Source organism: Lissotriton helveticus, chromosome 3_1 (genome assembly GCF_964261635.1).
Source record: "Lissotriton helveticus chromosome 3_1, aLisHel1.1, whole genome shotgun sequence".
Classification (NCBI taxonomy): Eukaryota; Metazoa; Chordata; class Amphibia; order Caudata; family Salamandridae; genus Lissotriton; species Lissotriton helveticus.
This window is the reverse complement of record NC_136061.1, coordinates 1,874,423,316-1,874,448,810: the sequence shown is the minus strand read 5'-3', so window position 1 is coordinate 1,874,448,810 and position 25,495 is coordinate 1,874,423,316. Positions and strand designations below refer to the sequence as shown.

General features: G+C 44.3%; 1 protein-coding gene across 1 annotated transcript in view; it reads right to left on the bottom strand.

Moving 5' to 3' along the window:
* LRP5 (LDL receptor related protein 5) overlaps nucleotides 1-25,495 on the bottom strand; it is a 412,593-nt gene that overhangs the window by 182,711 nt on the left and 204,387 nt on the right. Inside the window, exon 6 of the mRNA XM_078682857.1 lies at nucleotides 1,281-1,677. Within this exon, the coding sequence (XP_078538983.1) occupies nucleotides 1,281-1,677 (397 nt within the window). The remainder of the gene's footprint in view (nucleotides 1-1,280; nucleotides 1,678-25,495) is intronic.

Sequence of the window (25,495 nt, the reverse complement as noted above, 5' to 3'; positions counted from 1 at the left end):
CTACTCCCGCCTCTACTCCCCGCCTCCACCCCCTACCAAACCACATAGAATTCCACGTGGTTTTACGTGTAGTAAATCCAGTTTGACAAACGAATTCCATACTCAATGAGGTTCAACTCTTCATTGCAACATACTGGCTCAGTGTTACCGCACTAAAACAAATTTTGCAAGCAGATTAACTTCCCTGCCAGTACTGTGCAACTCCATTAGGGTCCAAGAAGGAAACATTTGGACGTCAGTTAGTTCAGTCCTCAAAACAATAATGTATTCCTCCTGGTCGGTTTAAAAAAATCCTCAGCAAATACTCTCCCATCCTACAACCACATCGGCCAATAAATATGACACTTTACTATGCACGTAAACTAAAATACAGACACTCTTGACTTTACGTTGATCTTGGAGGGTCAGTTCAATCATGAAACCACAAGCAATCACTACTACATTAGATTCAACTACAAAATTCCCCAATTGAAAGGAAAAGGCAAGAAACCATTAGGCACCATATGACCATTTTCTACTTTGCTTTCTTTCAAAATCTAACATGTATACAGAGAAAACAAAAACCTAAAGCCAATGTCATATCAAACAAATGCACCCCAAAAAATTATGTATATACATAAAAAATTAAAAATTGCTGGACCAAAAGAAGTGTGCCAGTAAAAACAAAGCAGCCTGCACCTTTCGGTTCAAGGTTGAAACAGTCTTCACTTCAAAGTGCGCAGAAGAGATAACATTTACAACGAGGGTTACACAGTCTCAACTCTGTGGCACCCACAGCAAGGAGAAGTTTAATTTTAGGACCGCCTCCAGTGGCTATCGATTACTTTAATAGCTTTAGACACCACAGTATTTCTCGAACATTTCTTAAAGAAAACATACATTTAAGCTGGTCTAAAAAGGTAACCCTTTAAATAATTCCCGGACTCCACAAGGATGGCCCACTGTGAAAAAAATATAATTACAATGAATATATTAGCAATAAAACATAAACACCAGTTCTCCATCAGAAGTGCCTGAATTTAACATTGATGTGGAAAAACAGGAAATGGCAAGTTGATGAAAACAGGATAGATAAGTAGTTTCAGGTAAATGGCAAGTTAATATTCTCCTTCGCCACTTAATGGTGTTGTGTTAACTGTCCCCACTTGTTGGAGTCTTCCTTTAATACTTACTATCTACTGAGAAAATCTGGATCCTACACAAAAGAATAAGAAATTTTTTCCCACTACGGGTCGCCAGGCTCTACTTGAGATAAACGGACTCCCAAAAAGGCCACTTACCCAGTCAAGGGATTCAAAACAATCGCCCGTGGTTCATCAAGGTTTTCAGAAATCAATATTTTCCTAGACGTTCCATTCAGTCGGGTCACTTCAATTCGATCTGTCCCGGTGTCTGTCCAGTAAAGGTTCCGAGCCACCCAATCCACTGCAATTCCATCCGGGTGGTTAATTTCAGTGGTCACTAGTGTCTGCGCGCCTGTGCCATCTAGAGTTGCGCGACGGATAGCCTTCACTTCATCGTCAGTCCAGTAGATGTAACTTTCCACAGGGTCATAGTCAATGGCGATCGCATGCTTAATATCATCCAACTGCAAAATAATGTCCGTGAAGTCTGGCATATCCAGCGAGATGCGGCGCAAGTCCGTTCTCCTAGCAAGCAACAAGACTTCTGACGCACCTGAAAGAAAAGAAAAACAATAAATGAACGCTTGAATTTCAGAATTACAGTACTTTCGGTTACAAAATATGGATTGTTTTTCTCTCACTAGAAGTAGGACCTTTGGATTAGGCCGCAGCGGAGGGCCAAATTATGCAGCAGGATTTAGTAAATTACGAGTCAAATAAGGCAAATTATGCGGCATAATGTGCCATTTTGTGATAGTATTACTTCATTATTTTGATATTTTCACACTTGTTAACATCGTTGGCATTGGTTGCACCTGATTAGTACCTGTTTAACACCCAAATATAGCACTAAACAGAAAGATGAAGCCAACCTTTGCAGAGAGACTTCCAATGCGCAGCAACATGTGCAGCTACGTTTTCAATCACTTTTGAAATGTTTGAGCTAGAAACAAATTATTTTTTTGTTAAAATCTGCAGATTATGCGGCAGATGATGGAAAATGTGGTAAATTCAGCAAATCTATAATTACGTGAAAATTGCTGCGGCCGGACAATCACAATCTAGTGGCCTTGATTATAAGACAAAGGTAGTTTTTACATGTTTCAAGGATCAAAATAATTATGGTAAGAGGGAACAAAAAACAATCTTATGCTAAAGCTTAGTCAGTGAAGGCTCAAGAAGGACACTGTCGATGCTTTAAGTGGAACGAGAACAAGGTGATGGATGGAATGCTTGAATAATCTTACGGCCGCAATCCAGTCAATTGTTTTTCCCCCACCATGCCTTTCTAGATAAAGTTTTAGCAGGTACAACTGCCTACAAGGGATTTGTTAAGCCACATATTCACAGTGATTTCTGCATTCAATGTTAATAAGCTCAATCCAGTAGCTTACAATTCAATTTCTTTAGACGCAATTTCAATTATTTTCATATGAGAAAATCTTCTAACAAATTTTTTAACATGGGTATATGTATTCAAAAACTAGATTTATATTGGCAAAAGAATTGTAAAGGGTACTAAAGATAAGAAATATTCCTTTAAAAAAAAAAACACAAAGCAACCAGAAATTACAATATTTCGATGTAACAAATATCTCACTGTTGCAGTTGTGAACACCTTTTTAATACATTTATAGGAAAATGTGACTGACTAAACAGACAAGTCCTTGAATCCAGTGAAACAGAAAATAGGTGTGGTTGTCAACTTTTCGGTCTAATGTAGTATAAATCCGCTAGACCATCTTCAGGACATTTGGTATACAGATAACTGACACTTAAGTGAGCAAAATTTAAACTTGGTTCTGTAGTCCACAATCCAAGAACGTGGTAGCTCAATGGCCTCACACTTGTACCAGCAGTAAATGCAGATAGTTAAAGAGCAGCAACCTTAAATATGGATAGGTGTCAGCCCCCTTGTCCAAAATACGAATCAATCTGTATTTCGACGTGGCTCAATCGACAAGACATCCTGCTGACTCCTGAGGGGTTTGGTACCCTTTACAATTCTTTTGCCAATATAACTCCATTTTTGAATAAATATGTGGCTGAACAAATCGTTTGTAGGTACTTGTACCTGCTAATACTTGATTTGCCCAAGCCTCGAAGGGTGTATTGGGTTCCCCACTGTCTCCTAACATTACATTTCTAGATAAAGGCCTGCCTAATGCAAATCAGTACTGACCTTGCTCCTCGTGAGAACCGCTGCAAGGCCAGGTCCCCCAGAAATGGACTACAAGCAACCCCGAACCGGTTTAACCCTACTTGGGACTCGTCAGCAGGGTGTAGATTGAGTCCTAGGGCATAGTGAGCACAGGACCCATGTCTGGGTATAGCGGTAATCCTTGGGGCGTCAACAGCAACAACAACAAACTGATGGATGTAATGAATGCTTGAATTGATCTCATCATTAGCAATCGCGCAAGCACATGAGGTGGAGTCAGTTTGTGTCCTACAGCTTTTTTATTTCAGTTGAATAAGGAAGGTAAAAAACCGTTGTACACTTGACACTCCAAGGAAAGTTTAGATTTATTTTACATTTACTTTGTAAAGTGTTTTATTGCTTATGGCCTTGCATAAAGGTGCTATAAAAACATTAAATACATTTCCTGTGAGTTGTTTATTTTGTTCTTTGCCCAGAATTCTCTTTTGCCTTTAATTAGCTATGCCCTTAGCTCAACGGCCACACTGCTTGTGAAAGTTTCCCAGTTAAGTTTTTAAGAACGCACCATTTCAAGAGCCTTTCCCACCACCTTTTTCACTCCACTTAAAGCATCAATGTTATGCTTGAGCTTTGCAGTTTCCAAAAAAAGGTTTTTCGATATAGCAGCTCGACCAACACAGCCACACTACTGAGCCTAGTAACAGAATGCCACCGCGGTGGCAACACCTGCAAGGAGAGGCACATTGTTTTGCAAAAGACCTTGATAGTGGCATCCTCAGCAAGATTACGATAAGTGATGTAGGTTGGGGATAAGTCAAGGGCAGACATTTCTTCGACTTCCGACAGATTGCATAGTTTAACATAACAGGATTTTCATGGCCGATTGAGAACAATGTTAAAAAAATATATGCATTATAAAGCAACAGTCCTTACTTAATTTCCAGTGTGATGACTCCAGTTGTTTAACCAAAACAGTAACTTTTTACAAAATATTTATTAGATCAGAGAAGCACAATTTTTAAAGTGCCTTGATCTTCCTTGTAGGTGTCGCTAGGTTTACAAGCATCAGCAATACCACTAGATCTCCGCTTTGAAATGCGAATACCTACCAAATTGCTCTGCCAATACCTTTTGTTTACTTTAGCATTTTAAAATGTGCAACCACAATGAAAGAACAAAACAATTCAACGACGGAAAAGTAAAATGGTCAAAATGGCTGCCGGTGCACCATCACGCATGCATCATGCACACCAAGCAGCCTAATTGGATTGTTTTTGTAAGCATTCGTAGATGCCCACCGTGTTTGCACTTGCATTGTGATGCATGTTTCACAACGGACCAGAAGTAATTTATGACCAGTTCAGAACGGCAAAGGAAAAATAAAAAAATAAAAGTGCGCGCAACAACAAACGTTAAAGCAAATGGTTGGAGAGCACTCTGTAGATACCCAGACATTGAAAATGTGTTTAGAGACAGGGAGGGGGAAGGAGCAATGGACAAGACCGGGACGGAGGACGGAAGGGGTTATTAAAGAGAAAGTGCTGGGAGCGGAGTCCTTCATAGTGTTAATTGTCGTGAGATGGTACCAACGCTGAAGGATAATCTGCATAAGCAAAGCCTAATGCCAGCTGAACAACAGTAGCCAATGGCAGATAAGAGCGCTCTAAAGGCCACTTTGCATGCATGTATGATGTGCGTTGTGTGGAATGATGTGTGGTGGCAATAGCTCTCGCCAGATAGCTAAAGATATCTGTAGGAGAGACCTAAAAAGGAGATGTATCTTGAACCAAACACACACTCACTCATGTAGAGGACTAGCCTATTCCTTCCATGAAACGTCATTAAGTATTTTTGAGGGGAGATGGCGGGCGTGAGGGCTTAATCTCTTGAAAAGTGACTGTAAATCAGAGACAAAGTCCATTCTCTAAAGAATGGCAGGGAGTAAATGACTTTAAGGTGCCCCAGCCAAAATGATGTCAAAAGAGGTACTTGTGATGCACTCCGAAGCAGGAGCCCATGCAAATCTGAGGCAGAGCACAGCAAAATCTTACAAGCTCCAATAGCCTGTGAAATCACAAGTGCTTTCCAAAATCACCTTCAGAAACGGTCAGGAATCTGACTATTTTATACCAACTTCCAAAGCAATCCTACAACTGTAAATTACAGCTGTAAAAACCCTATCCAAAATGAATCCTGCAGCAACCTCATTGATAACTATTCTTCAAATGTACTACAGAGAACATTGTTGGTTTAAAAGGTGCATCACACAACGTGTTAAAGTTTCAGTAAGATATCTGTCATGCCAACCGCACTTGTAAATAAAATATGATCTACCAAATGCAACCTACCCTCCACGCTCATTTTACGTCGAGACTATCAGTGCATGTAGCATAGCCACTTTAGGATCCTTTTCACTGGCTGACTTGTATCCTTTCACTGCTCACATTTAAGGTAGTACTATTTTCTTTTGTCATTCAGCACTCCATGAGAGTGCACGTGTTTGCTAGCTTTGTCCTTCTTGTGCTGCTTCACCCCACAAATACTACTCCTGCAATGTGTGTTGCGCTGCACTCCATCTGGCTTGTCTGTAGAAGCTCAGCAAGAGGGATATTTTGCTGGGTTATGGCTAAAAAGAAAACTTTAAAGCTTTGTACGTTATCTTCTGCATTCCACAAAGGACAAAGTTTGGTACACAAAGACTTTCCTGGCGCTAGGGGATGGCCATCTGCTGCCCTCACTCAGCTGGTGTCTGAGGCAGCAGGATACTTCTCTTGGAGGGCCCATAAATCTGCTCCCTTGGCCAATGCAGGGAAGCAAGTGGCTGAATCCTGTGGAAAGTAAATTAGACATTGGGAAGGATTTTTCTTTACACTCCAACACCTCCTTATTCTTTTTACATTTTGTTTGCAGTTTCCTGTGTAAAAAGTACTTGAAAAATAGCTGCTGCCAATAATTTAAAAAAATGAATTCACTGTACAGTTTTGAGAGATCATAAGATTTGCGCTGGTTTGTTCTCCCGTATTTGAAAGGTTTTTTCCTCTTTTACTTTTTTAAAACAATAACTTACAGACAGTCAAAGACTTTTTGGGAGGCGCCTTTGAGATGCAAGATCATGCCCCAGGTCTTTAGGGTAGCAAAATAAGCTAAACACCCACTGATTTCAGATCCGCTGGCAACGTCACCCATAGGGTGACAGATCGGAGAGCAACATAGAGCTATGCCTTTGCAGATTTGGGATGGCCACATTTCTTTGGTATGAGTTTCCATAGGGAAACTAGGGTGCCTTCTCTCCTTTTCTTAGGGCGTCATAAAGGGATGGAGCACACGCAGGGAAGTTTGTTAAGCGGCCAGAAGGTAGGGCTTCGTGGTTAACGTTCAAATCAATACTGTATTGTTTGCTGCTCGTGTTTTGTTCTTTAAGAGTTACAAGTCGAGGTTACAGGCCAATCATAATACGCTATGTGTTATTTATTAATATTGAATGAGATTTGTGCATATAATCGCGAGGGCACAGCTAAGTGCCTGTAACTTGTGCACAAGGGCACTGTGGTCCACGAAGCTTGGTAACAAAGTCCCCATACTGCACCAATAGTGAACTGAGATTGGGCACAAAGCCACCACATTGCACCAAAAGTGAATGAAGTTTGTCCATCACACCACTGATGTGCACCAGCTGTGACTGACACATTTGCATATTCCTCACAGTACATTGATAGAGACTCTAGATTGTACAGTGCACCATTATTGTCATTGCAGGGAATGCAGAAATGGATTGTGGTGTAGTAATGGCGTGGGCTTGTGTAAGCTCCAACATTTTAGAGCACTCGCAGGTCTGTAGCTCGTGCAAAGAGCCCTCGCCCTGCACTAGGATAGCAAATCTAAAGTAACGCAAATACAAAATACTGAATAAATAATCAATTTGAATTGTGATGTTTTAATAACCGATTTTAGGAGATTCGGGTCGTGGTGAGAGTCCGATTGGTATATTACTCCTAACCTAATGCTAATTTCACTGGGCTGAGACAGATGTGCATGACCTGGAAGAACAAAATCTTTCTTTTCCGTTAGAGAAAACACAATTTCATCGGTGTGAAGGACCTGCGCCTATGCACAAACAGATCTACGTTGTTGGCAATGAGAATGACCCGGTTTCGAAAATATAGTTCAAAAATTAAAGGCTAAAGGGAGGAACAATCACGAGATCAGAGGCAAACAAGCAAGGCCTAGTGTCTACCCCTGGCTTTCAGCACTCGGTGTTATGAGGGCGGACCGTGAGACCACATCCCTTGAATTTAATAGTAATTCAAGGCATCAAACACGCGCTCATTCATGGTGCAGAATTATCTAGAAGCGGGAGGCAGATGATTGATGTGCAATTGTTTTAAATTATCAATTACACATTAAAGGAACCAGTGGCAGCCCAATTTCCTGCCAATCTGAGCAGTGACACTACCAACAACTGAGTGTAAGTCTTTGATTGCAGCGGCTGACAATGGCGGCGCTGCGGCGACTGTGGTAGACGTCAGCACGTAATAGGGCTTGGGGGGGGGGGGGGGGGAGTGGCCGACCAGCGGGAGGCCTTCCACCCCCGGGGGGGGGGGTTTTGGGGCCGGGGGGGGAGGGGGGGCGGGGGTGGGGGAGAGTCCATCACCGTATGTGGGCTGGTTTTGGGCTAGTTGGTAGCCTTGGGCTGGGGTGGGCTAGTTTTGGGCTGCATTTGGGCTGGGTTACATTAAAACTGGCCATTTTGTGTCATATGCCACCATTTTGGTGGCCTGTGACACAGCAGCCGGGCGGGGGTGTGGCGGACTTAATTATTTTCCCTCCCACCCTGGGCTTTCTTCAGCTGAAAGGGGGGGGGGGTAATGTTTTGAGGCCTGGGGGGCAGAGGGTGGGGTGATTGCCTTTTTTCGGGGTGTAGTACGGTTTTTTGTGGTGTGCGGTGGTGTTTTTTGGAAGGAGTTTTTCTTGGGGGCAGGTGCATCAGGGTTTTGTTCAATGGTTGTGAGGTTTAGTCGTGTCGCTGGAGCAGGTGTGGGTGTGATTTTCTGCCTTTGGGGGCGGTTCTTCCTAATATATAGGGGAAGTGTAGGAGATCTGTTTTTGGATTATCGGGGGGTAGGTCAAGCACAATAAAGTATTTAGCCAGGTGGAGAGGCAAATTGACGTTTTTGCTAATGGTTTACTGTTTGTGGATTGGGGGAACCAGTTTAAGGGAGGGGGTGGGGGCTTTGTCAGGAAATTACATATTTAGTGAGGTCTAGTTTTGTACAGCGCAGGCCGAAGGTTTTCATTGTGTAAGGTGCACCTGCTTCCAATAAAGCGGCCTTTATCACACCTAATTTTGCGTCTCTGGTCGGTGCTGTTTTCCTCCCCCCTCCCCCGTTGGGCCACAAAGGGGCGGGGCGTAGTAGCAGCCGTAGAGGAAGCTTCACCGCCAGTGTTCCACCCCTCTGGAGCTATGCATTAAAGAGGTCTTACCACGACAGAACCTCATGTCCAAGTAGCAGGTGGAGGAGGCACTCCACTGGCAGAATTAACCAAATGATGGTAATGCAAACCTCAAGCACTACACACTGTGTTCCTAGCTACGTTCCGCCGTGTCAGCGGACGATTATGAGGCAACTGTAAATCATAGAATAGCAGGGAACTGTGGTAATTGTGCCTTTTCTTTATTTTTATTATAGAATTTAGATTTGTACCTATGTCACATAGAATGTATTGATGTAACTTTGGATTCTTTAGGAATTCAGTTTGGGAAGAGAAGCGGTTGGACTTTTGATTGAACTGGATGCGTTTCCTCTGCACCAGTAGGTCTTACTACAGCACTTAATAAATTATACTATTTTTTATATAATTTTTGTCTCCCTCTGGTCTTTACAGGAACTGAGCCCCATCAGGTGATACGTTCACTCTTGAATCAACATAAATACATCCTTGACCATCGGTCCATCACTTCACAAGAGGGTGACCGTCTCACTCCAGGTCATTACAGATACACCCCTCAGTCCTGAGGTTTTTGCCAACAAATCCTTCATTACAGATGAGTTGAGTCTAATTAATTCAATGAAAGCAAACAAGTCTACAACGCACGAAATGCATCAAACAAAAGCCCCAAACTGGAAATAGTGCACATAAAGAACTGGCGGCAGGAGCTCAAATTACTTCACATAACGCTAGTCAAGAGGGACCACAAAAGATCATGATCAAGAAGGCCTTGGGTTCAGAGTATTCAATGTTCAGTATAACTTATGGAAGTGGAAAGAATGAAAACCCCATTTTAGGATTGGCCACTGGAAGACGCAGAAGAGCGGGGTACAGAGACAGATGAAAAAAATCAATGCCGTTACATATAATGCATAGTAAAAATGTTGGCGGTAAGATCCCTGGAGTTAAAGTAGTGAGAATAATCTTTGAAGCGTGGCTGGAGAGTTAATGTTTTTAGGAGACCAAACGTCTGACTTCTAGGAAGGGAATGATCCATTTTAATTCAGTGGTGTGCGCATACATCTTATCTGGATATGGAGGGCGTTCCAGAACAGCGGCTTGAGTAGCTGATGGAACAGACTTGTGACTGGGCATAGGGAGTTTGGATATACATAAATGATGATTGTGGCATATAATAATTCAACGAGGACTGCACTATAAGATGAGGACCGATATATTTCCAGGATCCATGTCCTGGGGGACTTTAAACAGAAGGATGAGCAATTTGTAGTGAGCTCGCTATCAGGCAGAGAACTGTCCGCATTGTGCTATTCGAGAGACTGGGCAGGTAGTGCAATACTTTGGGAGCAATCCTGGTGAATCTTTACAGGAGTAATAAGGAGTATTGGAAGAGTTCAACAGTTTAATATGCTGAAGTTAAGTAAAACCCCCACCTTTTTGAAGTCACTGGTCAGGGTAGATTATAAGAGGAAGAGTTGAATTTTTTGAGAATTTCGAACATGAAGGAGGGAAGGACCACCCAGTGTCTAATGGCTGAAAGACAGGTGTAAGCAGTGGCATAACAATAGCCCTGTTGGGAGGGAGGGGGGGTGCATGAGCTCCAGGGGGCTCCCTCCGGCACTGTGCCTAGGCAGTGGGCACCTGGCCAGAGAGCTCCTGACTAGGTCCGGAGTATTCCATGTACTTTGCCCAAGTTTCATTATGCCACTGAGTGATATCAATGATTTAGGTAAGCAACCAGGAAGAAGAATATGTCTGCCATCTGGCTAGTATGAGCCCCGAACTATTTTCAAATATCAAATTCAGCGGGCCCTGTTAATGATTTTCAACTGAGGTGCAGCCATTTTCCCGACTTCAGGGCTCAATTGGCAGCCATTTTTTCAGAATCAGGGCTCAGAAGTCAGTCACCGCTCTGCATCTGGGCTCGAAAGACACTCATCTCTCATAATCAGGACTCTAAGGGCAGTTCTCAGAACCAAGGCTCAGTAGGTAGAAGTCTCAGAATCAGGGTTTGCTTGAAATGCTGTTATTTCTCAGGATCAGGGATTTCAAAATAAGGGCTTTAAGGGCCATTTTTAGAACCAAGGCTCAGAAGGTTCTATGAATAACGACTCTAATGGCCATTCTCAGAATCAAGGCTCAGAAGGTAATTCTCAGAATCAGCGCTCTGAAGGCAGACACCTTCCACTACGGCTAAAAAGGCAATCAACTCTCACAATCGGGGCTCATAGGAAAACTTTCAGTCTCTAGAGTCAACTTTCTCTGAAGGAGGGTGCAGAGGGCAAATACTCAGAACTGAACTTCAGGGGCAGACTTTAAGAATCTATGTGTCACAGATCTTCATATGGTATTAGGATGCCAAGGAGGAAATCAAATGGAGTTTGGCATCTTTTGTTGAAAACGGTGATTGAGTGGGCAGTTTGGATGGCTATTTTTGTGTTATAAGACCAGTTCAGATAAATACAAACTGATCGACTTTGGAAAACAAACCAAACTTTTGTGTCAATTCCACTTCATGCGATTTCCCAGATGTAGCCTTGGGTGTGGCTTATATCAGGCGCTATTTGAATTCAACAAATGACAACTGCATGGCATCCACAACAATTCATTCACTCTACTTTAATGAAATAAAGCCTTTTAGGCCTGTATATGCTAGTCCACACCTGCCTACTGTTACCAGATGCCGTTGCTAACCAGGAAACAAAGCACTGTTGTAAGATCTTGTGTTTCGCTCAATAGTTCAGCATTCCCCACTGCTGCTGGAACCAATTTACAAGTTACTTCTCAAACAACCACGATAATCTGTATAATAGTCGCATACGATCTACCCAATGTAGATTCTCTGCACAAATTCAAAGCAATTTCTTAAAGTAGATATGCTACGTTACCAGCATTTGTATAGCACATTTCTGCTTCTTCTATGGCCTCACAGCACTCTCTGCAATTCCTCAAGATGACAAAGTGAGTCTTTTTGATGCAAATAGAGAAGGGTTGCCGCCACACCAAATATAAGCATCTCTTTTTCTGAGCCATAAAAAAACTGAAATAACCAGAACAATGTATTGAGAGGTGAATTTCAGTTTCCACCAGTGACCTTGCTCATGATTTCTGGCGACTAAAGGCACATTTGGCTTCATCGTTTTTCATCTTGATCATGCTAATCCCTGGAAGCACAGGGGTAGAGACAAAAGGGTACGCAGCATGGCTGACAAATCCCTTCAATTGAACAGATTAACTTCAAAGACAGACCAACCGCAATGCATAGATTCCCTACTCAGTGTCACTTCCCAGGCCTGCCTCCTGAAATGTTTTATCGGAAACACAGGCACTGGTGGGTAAAACAAAACTCCCACAGAGAGAGATTCAATAAGTGGAATCACCAGTGCGGTGACTTAGCAACCTAAAGGGGCACCATAATCAGGTGGCCGAAATCCTGTGGGCCCTATAATGTAAATTTGCCCAGTAGAGAGCAAAGTTTTCTCATGCCACTACTCCCTTCACTTGACGCCGCTGTTGTGCAGGAGATTCCATAACCAGCATGGCTACAGCTTGAGAGCCCTCAGAGAGCTTGAAAGCGCACTTCCGAACCCAATGGAGGAAAAAAAATGGAAATGCACAGGAGCAAACACAGAATTAAGGTTGGACTGGACCCCCAAGGAGGAGTTATCTTAAAAAAAAAAAAGTGGATGGCAATGGTATAGTCTATATGGGCTTGCACTTTGCTGTTAAGGAATGGATAAAAAAAGAAACTGTAGTAATGGCCTTTTCACATTCTGTATAATGCAAATCACATTTGATTTTTCCCCTAGTAATGTTATACAGGGTTTATTAATTATGCTTAAATGATCTTTGCAGTCACCGGTCATCTGCTTTCCTGGACATGTAGATTTTTATTATAAAATGTGTGGAGCAGCCTTTCCCTGGCTGTTCTTTTGTATCTTTTAAAGATCCCAAGTACCAGACAACTATTGACTGGGCTGGACACATTCTTTGCTTTTCTGTCAACAGTTTATCAAGCTAATCACTCTGTTTGTATTTGTGCGTTGACTATTCCCCAGCATCTTGGGTAATCTTATTGTTCTTATTCCTCCCATGCAACCATCGTCAAGGTGCTTATGTTCCTCTCTGGCAAAATATGTTGTGGTGTTGACTTCCCAAGGTACTGCCTTTTGCTTTATTCAGTACACCCCAAAATGTAATAGTGGGGCCAGAACATAGAATGGTACAATCCCAGACCACGGAGATCAATGTCATTAACAGTGAAATGCTGCTTGGGATGGACACTGTACATGCACCTACTGAAGTCTACTGCAGGTGCACTATTCTCAACTACAAACCACACAAACAGAAGAGCAGAGGACACGACAGCAGGAGAGATTCGGAGAGGTACAGCAGATGTACATGAGCCAACCCCCCGACATGGGTGAAACAGGGAGCTTGTCATTGGTTTTGTGCCTCCCATCCCTCATTACCTTTCATCTTAAAAATAACAAGCACTGCAGGAGCGAGCCAGCAGATCCCTCCTTCATCTTCAGCCTTCAAGAACACAAAAGTGGGCCTCTCCATTCCTTGGGTTGAACTCAATCCTTTCTTTCTACTGAGATGCTCAGAGATGAAAGAGGAGTAAATAAATTGGCTCTCCAACAGCTCAAGCAACATTACTCCGTCCTGGCAGTCAAGGCCTTATTTCAAGCAAGCTGGCACAAGCCTGACTGAGGAGAAAGAGCCGCTAGGAACAGTGCCTGGATAATTAAAGCATTAGCCACTAAAACCCTAAACCATTTCCCCGGCACATTTCAGGCAAGTGACAGCTTGCTCAGTTTACAATTTATTTGCCAAGTCGTCTGATCTTTGAAAATGCACCTACACTGAACCAATAACATGCCCCAATATTTTAGCTGGGAGGGAATGAAGCAACTGGGATCCTGGTCATTGAATGGCTTTTGATTGCATGTACATTGATCAGATACATTTCACTGCTGTTCAGAGGCTTCAGCATAAGAGACTAAGAAAATGTTACAGAAAAATTACATTAGGTACAAAAACTCTTAAATAACTTACATTCCATTAATTCCACACACAATGGCATAGGTCTCTAGGACTTTCAACTTGTCAACAGGTTTGCCACATAAGGCCCCATTATTATCAGGAAGCAATTCTTTACAAATCACAGCAATCTATCAGATGCAAAGCAGAAGGCTCATCTGTGAAGGTTCGATCAAGAGCAGGATCCCATCGATTCCTATAACAACTATCCTCACGGAACAGACATGACCCGACAAAGAGCCAAATTAGTGTCACCAGCATTTGTAAACTTTCTCCAAAGTCAAGAATTGACTTTCTTTCACGTTGGACAACCAAACAAGATCAATGCTGTAGCAAGAACGATAAAGGCAACAGCTCAGAATAGCCGCAATCGAAGGCAGAGTCAAACATGAATTATACATCAACAGCATTACACTGGTGAACACCAAAGGGGGCAAACCAACTCAGACTGTTAAACGCCTGCGACAGAGGTCGGTCTTTTGAATGAGAAGAATTAATCAGCAAGACTGTGAGGAAATGTGGTTTATTGTATGGTGGGGGTATGTGACCTCATCGTGTAATAAACTCACAAAGCCATCTTGGGTCCAATTAGATTAGTTTGTAAAACCTTAGCGCAACCCTGGCTAGCTGTGGTTTAGAGCAGTCAGGCTTTAACAAAGGACAGGTGCAAAACATTTACAAGTACCAAAACAATTGGATAAGAAAGAAATACAATACAATAGAAATTCAACAAAAATGTATCAAAATACGTCTTATTTTTAGGAATCCATACACCAAAAAGAACTAAGTCCACTGGCGGATTCCACAAATATAAATTGTTAAGCAAATAGTTAATCACTGCTTTCCACTAAAAATGCAAACAAGCATTGGCAAGTATTACAGTTACTTTGAAAACCTTTTATTAAGTTGTGCTCGGGTACTCCAGTGTGCTTTGGGCGACCAACTCCAGCAGGGAGCAAGTCACAGGTGACAGTAAAGCTTAGCAGGACAGTTAACTTGCAGACAAAGCCAGTCTCCAGTCCAGTTCCAGGCTGTTTGAGCAAACTCTCGTAGACATCAATGGAGTGGTTGTGATGCAAGGGATACAGGATGTTGAGGGTGCTGATTTGGTAGTCAATTGTGTTTTTTCCTGGCAGTCATTCAAACCTCTCCACAGGAGGGCAGAAGGCTGTCTCGTGGCCAGCAACTGTGAATGGCCACAGGAAAACTTGGGTAACATACTGGCAACTTTCTAAAGAGGCCTTTTACACAAAAGTTACATTAAATTCTATTTGGGCATCACGTCGGGCTTAATGCAATAATCCTTTTGATACCGTGAAGTACCAAGTGTATTAATCCCTTTCAAAAGTTTGAACAGCTGAGTTGTCAGTGTGAAACCCTGTACTTGCCAATGGGGCTACTATCATTTCTACAGTAAAAGCAACAATTTGGGGGTGTTTACTGTTAGGAATATACAAACGCATGTTCTACTTTTCAATATGCTGCACCAGCCTTAGGGCTCGATAGGCCTACCTTAGGGGTGACTTGCATATATTTAAAAATTAAAGGCTGGATATGGTCATTAGTTTAAATGACAAAGTCAAGTTAGCAGTTTAAAGCTGCTCTACCAGTTTGCAGTGGACTACAAGCAAGTGCGAGTGAGGAAAGCCAAGAGTCCAGCCACACTTCCGGTCACATCCTGCCTTGTCCCCATGACTGGCAGCAGCAGGCTGACGTTAAATATATACTATTAACATCGCACAGACACTCACAAGCCCACGGTTGAAAACAAAATACAGCTGTACTGGGTTTTGCTTGTAATTAGGACACTAATTACGCACAGGCTGTCTTGTCACGCCTTTCCCACCAATAATTATAACTGAACATCTTTAATGCTCTCTCGTCACTTAAGGCACATTCATGGCTCATTCGTTTGTCAGAGGGTTCGAAAGAATATGCATGTACTGGAACTTGTGCCCCTCTTGCTCTGACCAGAAATCCTGCCGTGCAATGAAACTCATCTCAACAAAAAGGCACTAGGGCCCCTCTTAAATAACTGGGGCTTTGCTCTACGTGTTGTTCTGGCCAAGGAAGAACCCTCTTGTGTGGGGTGGGTGGCATGGGCTGTGAGTGGCTGTATTATTTACAGGCCAGTAAACATGAAGGCATGCATGCATTTTTTTTTTTGTCCATACTCGTGCCAAAGACAGTCTCGAGCATATTGTGATGGAAGAAAACATTTATGGGGAGCAAAGCCCGGTAATAATGTACACCATCCTACAGCAACCTCTCAACACCCATGGACACATGGTGCATTAACACCATGACATTTTCCAGTTATTCCCATAAAACACATTTGTGCTTTTCAATACAAACATATGGGTCTAATAGCCTTTCCAATAAATTCAAAAGCAAAAAAGGTGAAGACAGTTAACCCAAATGTTTTTTTTAAAAAAAGGCAATTCCTGTGGTTTACGTTTCTTAGAATAGAAATTAATTGACTTGTTCAATTATACTATGCACTTTGTAATAACCCCTACCCCATATTCATTTCCCAAGTACATAGTCTCAATAAGTGAATGTTTTAGTTCAAACAGACTTCTCAATCTCCTTCAACAAACCATGCATTCGCCCAGTCTTTCATAGTGCATTAGAAGACTTCTCCCTCTCTTAAGATGGCTGCTCGTAGTCTCATACAGAGTTAAGGTTGCCCTGCCTCCTGTAGGCCCTAGTTTTAGATCACATGATGCGCCACCGTCGCATATAGCGCTGATATTACTTCCCCGAGTACTCGGTTGAGCCAACGATGCTTCTCTGCCTCTCAGAGAGACAATAAGGGCTTGGGTTTCACATGGAGGGCTCCTTTCCCCTTACTGGCAGATACGGTTTCCCTCAAACGCACACAGCTCGTAGTCTAGAGTCCAGGAGCCCCGCCCCCAGTGAGAGAAGAAAGCTTCTTTGTCCCCACCAGCGGATGTTGCTCTGCTGTCATTTGCAGCAGGAATGGAAAGATTCGACGACATTAGCTGAAGTGCAGAACGCGCGCTCTGCCTTTTCTGACTGGAATGCGCCCCAGTCTTCTGTGAAGGCTCCCCGAGGCCTGCGGCAGAGCTCTGTGGGTTGTACACTTCGAACACATTTCGGCTCTAACTGAAGTGCACACACACTGACTGCTTTTGGTGCACTCCCCTATACCGATTTAAGGTTTGCTATCCTAAAAAATGTGTAATTGTGTCCGAAACACAGATCACTATATCGACTGATGTTCATCGTGCAACGTCTATTGCCCACCACCAACAAAAGCTACAGGGAGCAGGAAGGCACAGGCGCTCCCGGAAGCTTCCTGCTGACCTCGGAGGTCAAAGGAAGGAGCTTTTACGGAGGAATGTGTTGACTTAAGCGCTGCCTAAAACATATACAAACGAAAGCATATGTTAAGGTAGCCTGTCTGAAGGGAGGGCGGGTTTTGGAAACCATAACACAGGCCCTGTCTGAAGCACATGAGAAAGCACAGGCCGTGCTTGGGACGGAGGGACAGGCAACCTAGAGGCTGCCAGCCTCGACGAGGTGTGGGAGGCGGGGCTTACAACCCCGCTCCTGAAATAAAGCGCCGCGAGACAGCGAGGGAGGCAGAAGCATAGGCTCAATACTATCAGCTGAATAACACAGCATTGGCAAAGCCAAAAGGTATAGACTATGTGAGATATTAGCTTTGTAATCGTTTTTAGCCATGTTGCAGGCCACACCCAGAAAAAAGCTATATTATAGCTCATTGAGCGGTGGATGATGAAGCACAGTGGGTTTAAATCATGGCACTATGTGAAGGGCGCGTCCCATCACCATCCATTGTAGAACAGGGCTTTTCCACCATTAGAGTTTGGCACAGAGTAAGAGAGACAAGCATTGGCATAGCCAATAAGTATGGCTTTTGGGACATTATAAGTATTTAGTTATGCAGCACAATCTCCTTGGTGCAACAACATCAACTGCCGTATGGCTAAACGCTTATAAGGTCCCAAAGGCGAGACCTACTGGTTGTGCCAATGCTTGTTAGCCATGTTGTACGTCAATGCGGCTATTGGCCAAAGAGAGGGCAAAAGGCAACACAGAGGGAGGCGTGTGGTGTGGTCAACACAGACAAAAGGGTGTGGGAGTAAAAGTGCCATCACTCGGCGGGTGTTGGCTGAGTCCCAGCATTTTTTTTTGTTATGGCAGCTTGGAGGCAACATGAACAGTTGAGGAAGGGTGGGTGGACGGGGCAACATGGACAACTGACGGTGGGTGAGAGGGGCAATACAGACAACAGAGTGAGGGCAGGTAGTAGAGGCATAACAGAGAGAACGGGTGAGGGGGCAACCCAGACAGAGTAAGGGCGAGTGCGAGGGGTAACACAAAGAGTGAGGGCGAGTGGGAGGGGTAACAAAGCGTGAGGGCAGTGAGAGAGGCAACACAGAAAGTAAGGGCAAGTGGGAGGGCTAATAGAGTGAGAGCAGGGGATGGGCAACAGAGTAGGGTCAGATGAGGGGCAAGAGTAAGGGGAGGGGCAACAAAGTGAGGGAGGGGCAACAGAGATGGGGTGGGTGGGGCAACAGAGTAGGGGTGGGGCAACAGAGAGTAGGGGTAGGTGGGCGGGGAAACAGAGTAGGGGTGGGTGGGATGGGAAACAGAGTAGGGGTGGGTGGGATGGGAAACAGTAGGGGTGGGTGGGAGGGGAACACAGAGTAGGGGTGGGTGGAGGGCAACAGAGTATGGGTGGGTCAGAAGAGCAACACACTGAGGGTGGGAGGGACAGTACAGAGTGAGGGTGGCTGGGAGGCACAGGAGGGAGTGAGGGTGGGTGGGAGGGAGGGCACAGAGTGAGAGTGGGTGGGAGGGACAACACAGAGGGAGGGCGGGTGAGGGAGGTTCAGCACAGAATGAGGGCGAGTAGAAGGGAGGGAAAACACAGATGTAGGGCGGATGGGAGGGAGGGACAACACAGAGGGAATGCCAACACAGACAGAGGGCGGGTGGGACAACACAGTGACAACATAGAATGAGGATGGGTGGGAGGGACAACACAGAGTGAGGGTAGGCGGGAGGGGATACACAAACAGATGCACTCTGGTAGATTGCTTAAACCAGGGGGCTCAAACTTTTTTGGTAATGAAAGCTACTTATGTTCAATGAAAATCATACTGGGCTACTAATATTAGTGTTGTGGTAGTAACCACATCAGAAAAGATTACTTTAGTTGCCACCGCATGCAATATTACCAACAGTGATCACCTCAGTGCATCAGACAGGGATGCCAGGAGTAATAATAATAAAAAAAGGGCAGTTAACTATTTGGAATGCCTTTACATGGGTAATACAGTTCAGTCATAGCTGCAATGCCCCAGGCACCATGGTAATAATATTAGTAAGTCTCCCCAAAGCCACATGATTTATCTCTCAAATATAATTTTTAAATATATTCAGCTTAAGAGTTATGATAATTTCACATATTGGTTTCCAATACATACCATTTTGGGATGCATACATTAATTCAACCAAGCAAAAACCTCTAACTTAGTAGACTGGGCTGAACATAGGAAAGCTACTTACTGGACAGCTACCAGTAACTCAGAAGTTACTTGTTGGAGAAGCCTGGCCTAAACACAGAAAAAAGTAGCCTCTAAAAAAATGAGCAGTGAAAGGGCACATGTGATGCGTCCACACTTCAGGAGAAGACAAACACACAAATAAGAAGAAAGACTGCAGCTGCAGACCAATAAAATGCAAGCAATTGAGCACGACAACGAAGGCAAGCCATTGTAAGCAATATGCAACCTTAAAGCCCATAGAAAACAATAGGTCTTGCAAGAGAAAACGCATCCACTGTCTGCGACGAGACCTAAAATAGAAGTAGTCTCCCGAGGAAGGAACTTTGGAAGTGGGACATGAATAAATGTATTGAAGAGGTTTAGGTGTCCCAACGATCATAGCTCATAGGGTCTACATTATCACAGATGTGCCATTTTACGATTTCAAATCCCCCCAAAAATAATTTACACATTATTCAGCAATTATTTGAAATCAAACAGGGTAAAACACCAGTAAGGCAATAACATACTTTCTATAAAGTTGTATTAATTGTGTAAAACACTGTGTGCAATTCTCAAGTGAATTTTAATGCAACGATTCCGGAGTGAAAATATGAGAAAGGCCATTAACTCAAAAATGTGTGCATACGGATACACTTAGTAATCTAATTAGTTTAGGTATAGGAAGTTGCAACAAAGATTAGAGATGGCTCTTGCCAATTTTAGTTATTTTCTGGAATGGAGATCTCTGGCAATGGACACAGTCATCAGAATATGTTGATCAACCTCAGCAGCCGGATTCGAAGCATCCAGAAACACAAGACTAAACACATCCTGGTTCCATTCATCAGGACTGCTCATCATGCAAACATGCCTTGAATTGTGAGCCAAAAGTGAGACACTGAATACCCGGACAATAAGAGGGAATGGAAACAAACTGAGGTGCTCTTCATGATGATTTTACAGGAGTACCGCCCAGCTACAGTGGTTGGACGCAGCACAAAGATACTTCTCTAATTAGCTCAGTAAGAGTCTGGAATTCTTTATGCTCAATACCCACAGGGATTATCGAAGAAAACCGCAGACACACTGGGCATCCCAAAAGACAGTTAAATGGAGCAAGTAGTGACCAACCATTTGTTAAGGTAAGGATGTAGTAAAATACGTCCGGGATAGAGCAGTCCCACCATCAGTACTGGATCATGGAAACACACTTTTGTTTGGATTTTGAATTCCAAGAAGTAGGTTCCTTAGAAACAACAAGGATATGAAGAGCAAGTCATCCAGGAGATGAGTTGGAGATGAGTTGGAAGAGATGGACCTTGCATCTATAGTTTGACCTGCTGATTCGAAGAAGGAGGCGAGTTCCATCCCTTCACTGGAGTGCAAGGAACCCATCACTATACTTCCCTGAAAGAATGATATCCATCTTAACCCCTTCGCCGCGGCGCAAATTCCGCCGCTAGGTGGGGGTTTGGCCTGGGCGCTGCAGTACCCATGACGGCTCCCGGCCATCATAAATCACGGTGGGCGTGTGCTCATGACGGCCAGGAGCACCAAGAAGGTTTAAGGAATGGATTTTGGAAAATGGAATTCTGGATGAAGACTGTTGCTGTTAAAAAAGAGAAGATTCAACAGCATTGAATTCTGGGAGGCTTTTCCTTTCAGTGAGCGGCTAATATCAATACAGCTGCCGAAGCCCTGACTAAGATCATATAAAAAGCCAGATCTAGCATGAATGGCATTTCATTTACTGCCATGACAGACAGGTCCACAATTGATTATTTTCCTCAATCAAGAATGACTTAGGACCTCACTTAGAATAAGGAGGGAACAAACAACACTTTAATTTCTGGAAGAAACTCAAAATATGGAGTAGAATCCACTGGCTCAATGTCCTCCACAATATTATCCTAATGTATGCTTGCATGTATATGGTATTTCAATAGCACAAACACAGCCAAAATACAGTGGAGCACTGTACATGGTCAAAGGCAAGAATGAAGTAATTGAGTTATAGGACAGAGAGCTGGGCTGTGAACGGTTAATAGACTAATGTTTTTTCTTTAAAATGGCGAGTCTTCAACTTTTTCAGATATTGGAGCAGTGCTGCGGTTGTCCTGTTAGATCTGGGGATGCGGCCGATCCTGGAAGCATTGATGGAATAGGTCTGCTGTCTTGTTTTTTTCCTTTTTAGGTCTCGCCTATCCCATTCCGCAAGGAATGGATAGGACAAGACTATTGGGGCTAAACTAAGAGCTAAACTGAGGTCTCAAAAAATGCGGATTTCCAGAAGTGCATGTGTCCCGTGCACGCGCTTCTATCCGCCTGCCTGCCTCGCATCACCACATCAAAGCCAGCCATCTGTTGCTTCCCCAGCGTGGTGCCGCCAGCAGCTTCACTTCAAAGGGATCCGCTCCGCCCCCTGCTGCATCAAAGGCTTTCATTTCGCAGCCGCGTTTATTTACTTTCATTTCGCGGCCGCGTTTTTTCTGCCCCTGTTAGGCTCGTTTTTTGTGCCTTTCTGCCCCTATTAGACTCGTTTTTTCCCGTTTTTCTGCCCTTCTGCCCTCTGTTAGACTCGCTTTTTTGTGCATTACTGCCCCTGTTAGACCCGTTTTTTTGTGCCCTTCTGCCCCTGTTAGGCTCGTTTTTGTGCCTTTCTGCCCCTATTAGACTCGTTTTTTCCCGTTTTTCTGCCCTTTTGCCCTCTGTTAGACTCGCTTTTTTGTGCCCTGCCCCGGTTAGGCTCGTTTTTTGTGCCTTTCTGCTCCTATTAGACTCGCTTTTTACCTTGTTTTTATGCCCTTCTGCCCTCTGTTAGACTCATTTTTCCCCCCCTTGCAACCCCAGCATCACTCAGCGCAACCCCAGCATCACTCAGCGCAACCCCTGCATCACTCAGCGCAACCCCTGCATCACTCAGCGCAACCCCTGCATCACTCGGCGCAACCCCTGCATCACTCGGCGCAACCCCTGCATCACTCGGCGCAACCCCAGCATCACTCGGCGCAACCCCAGCATCACTCGGCGCAACCCCAGCATCACTCGGCGCAACCCCAGCATCACTCGGCGAAACCCCAGCATCACTCGGCGCAACCCCAGCATCACTCGGCGCAACCCCAGCATCACTCGGCGCACCCCCAGCATCACTCGGCGCACCCCCAGCATCACTCGGCGCACCCCCAGCATCACTCGGCGCAACCCCAGCATCAATCAGCACCACCACATTATCAATCAGCACCACCACATTATCACTCAGCACCACCACAGCACCACTCAGCACCACCACCGCACCACTCAGCGCTACCCAAGCATCACTCAGCACCACCACATTATCAATCATCACCACCACAGCACCACTCTGTACCACTCCGCACCACCACAGCATCTCTCATCACCACCATAGCGCCACTCAGCACCACCACATTATCACTCTGCAACACCACAGCACCACTCAGCACAAGCCCAGCACCACTCAACACCACCCAGAACCACCACAACACCACCACTGCATCACTCATAACCCCAACAGCTTCACTCTAAACCACCACAGCTTCACTCTAAACCACCACAGCACCACTCAGCACCACCACAGCATCACTCAGGACCACCACAGCATCACTCAGCACCACCACAGCATCACTCAGCACCACCACAGCATCACTCAGCACCACCACAGCATCACTCAGGACCACCACAGCACCACGCACAACCACCACAAATTCAATCAACACCACCCAGCACCACCACAGCACCACTCACCACCACCACATTATCACCCAGAACCACCACAGTATCACTCAGCACCACCACAGCACCACTAAGCACCACACAGCATCAGGCAGCACCACCACAGCACAACTCAGAACCACCACAAAATTACTCAGCACCACCACAGCAACACTCAGCACTCCACCCTCCAACTCCACCCTCCAAATCCACCCTCCAACACCAACTACACCCTCCACCCTCCAAATCCACCATCAAACAGACTCAAAAAATAAAACCACAATCAAACTCCACCCTCCAAATACAAGTCCACCAAGTTATTTGCAAAAGTTTTACCAATTACCATTATACATTACAATAACGTTTATTTAAAAATTAATTCATACATTTCATTAGAAGACATTGTTATTTGTAATATCAATACATATAAGTCACATACAAACAACACACATTGTATTACAATTGCAAAAGGTGTCACATTAAAAAAATTAAAACTATTGGCATTGTAAAATACAAAACTATTAATTCCTATATTTTCACTATTAAAAAACAAATAAAAATAAATATCATTTACAATACCAAAACATCAAACTTTCCTAATGCGAGACCTATTGCATTGCAAATGCTTGTTTAGACTTCTTAGTCTGTAGTTGGATAGTGTCCTGGCTCCATGTGTGCCAGGAACCACCAGAGGTGGTGAACGTGTCTGCAGGGGACACAGGAGTGCGAGTCATAATGGCTTTACAAATGCATCAGTTGGTTTTGAAGATGGTGCGACTAGCAAGGGGAACTAATGGAGTTCCATCAGAATAGTGGTGATGTGATCATATTACTTCAGGACCTGCATGTGAAGTGCTGCAGCCTGTACTATGCCCTTCAGGGGTGTCAGTGTGCAGTCTTGATGGCCATGGAGCAGGGTGTTACACCACTCATATGAAAGAGTATGAGGGCTTGAACAGCAGTCCTGAAGTGGCTTTGTGAAATAAACATTTGAACTTTCTTTACATAAGTGAGATGGTACCAGTCTGTCTTTTGTTTTATGCCATGTGTCCCTTGAGGGGGGTGGGGGTTGGTGTTCAGGGTGAGTCCAAATTACTTGCATTCAGTGAAATGTGGGGTTTGAAGCAATCAAGGCTCATGTTATTGAGCCAGGTTTGAACTGAATCTTGTGCATTGTCTTTTGCAAATAATTGGAATTCGTATTGGTTGGGCTGAACTTCTGCTAGGTGCTACACATCCAGGTCTGGACGATTCGTAAGGAGTGGTTTAGTTCTCTTTGAAGTGTGCAAACATTTCTTGCGAAACATCTCGCTTGACGATGTTCTGAAGATTCCGCCTCTGGTTCTACATCCAAGGAGTCATCATCCAAAACTTGATCAGGTTCACTATATTGTGCCATCATGGATGAGCTGGTTCGAGAGGGAACCTCCTGTCCAACAATACATCTACAGTCACTCCAGTCAAGTGCTGTCTCTGCTCTGCAGACATAGGTGTTAAATTACTGCATCAACAGGGAGCTGCATAGGCACTTAAAATGGCCCACCCACAGAAACTTTCACAGTAGTACCACTCACTCCACTGGAGCACCCACGACTACAGAGCAATCCCAGGGGATTTTGTATGCAATGCTACAACAGTTTAGGTTTATGCTGGCACCTTCCTGTATCCTCATTCGGTGGACCCAGCATTGGATCAAGGAGTAAAACCTGCTTCCTCTTCTCAAAAGCTTTCATTCCATTCCCAGGAGATCAGCAGCACCACAACCAAGGAAACAAATAGTTTACCTGTTGGTGTAGTTTTGCAGCATGAAGATCTTCTGGATTCACTATGCTGTGCATTATTCCGCGGTCTAGTGGTTGGGTCCGGAATTGTAGTCTTTTCTTTCTTTTTTTTCCCGTAGCCCGACGTCCCACCTTCTGGTGTACTTCTTGTGACGTCGGCTCGCTTCCTGCGGAAGCTCCTACCTTTGGGCGCCATCTTCGGATTCTTTTTTGCTTGTTTTGTGTCCTGTTCGTGAATCCTTGGCAATGTTTTCAAGTTTTTCCTTAAAGTAAAGGATTTTCCACTTGGTCTCTTAGAGTGTCTGTTTGTATTCTATTCCTTGTATTTCCACCTTCTTCTCCTGCCTCATCTTTCTGGCAGAGGTGGGTGGGTTCACTAGTGAATCCAGAAAGATCTTCCAGCTGCAAAACTATATTTACAGGTAAGAAACTATTCATTTTGGGCTGGAACGCTAGGTGGCGCACTAGCGAATGGTGATATTTATCCGTAGTTTAATCCTTTTATAGGCACTGTTTGGGGCTGCGACCACAGGCATCGACGGAGAACAACATCCGACGACTCCGTACTGAGTTTGGGCCCAATCGGAGGGACGCTGTGCTGGTGATACGCTCCGGTAGTGCCAGCGGACTGGACCAGTGGAGGGAGCTGTGCTGCAGGCC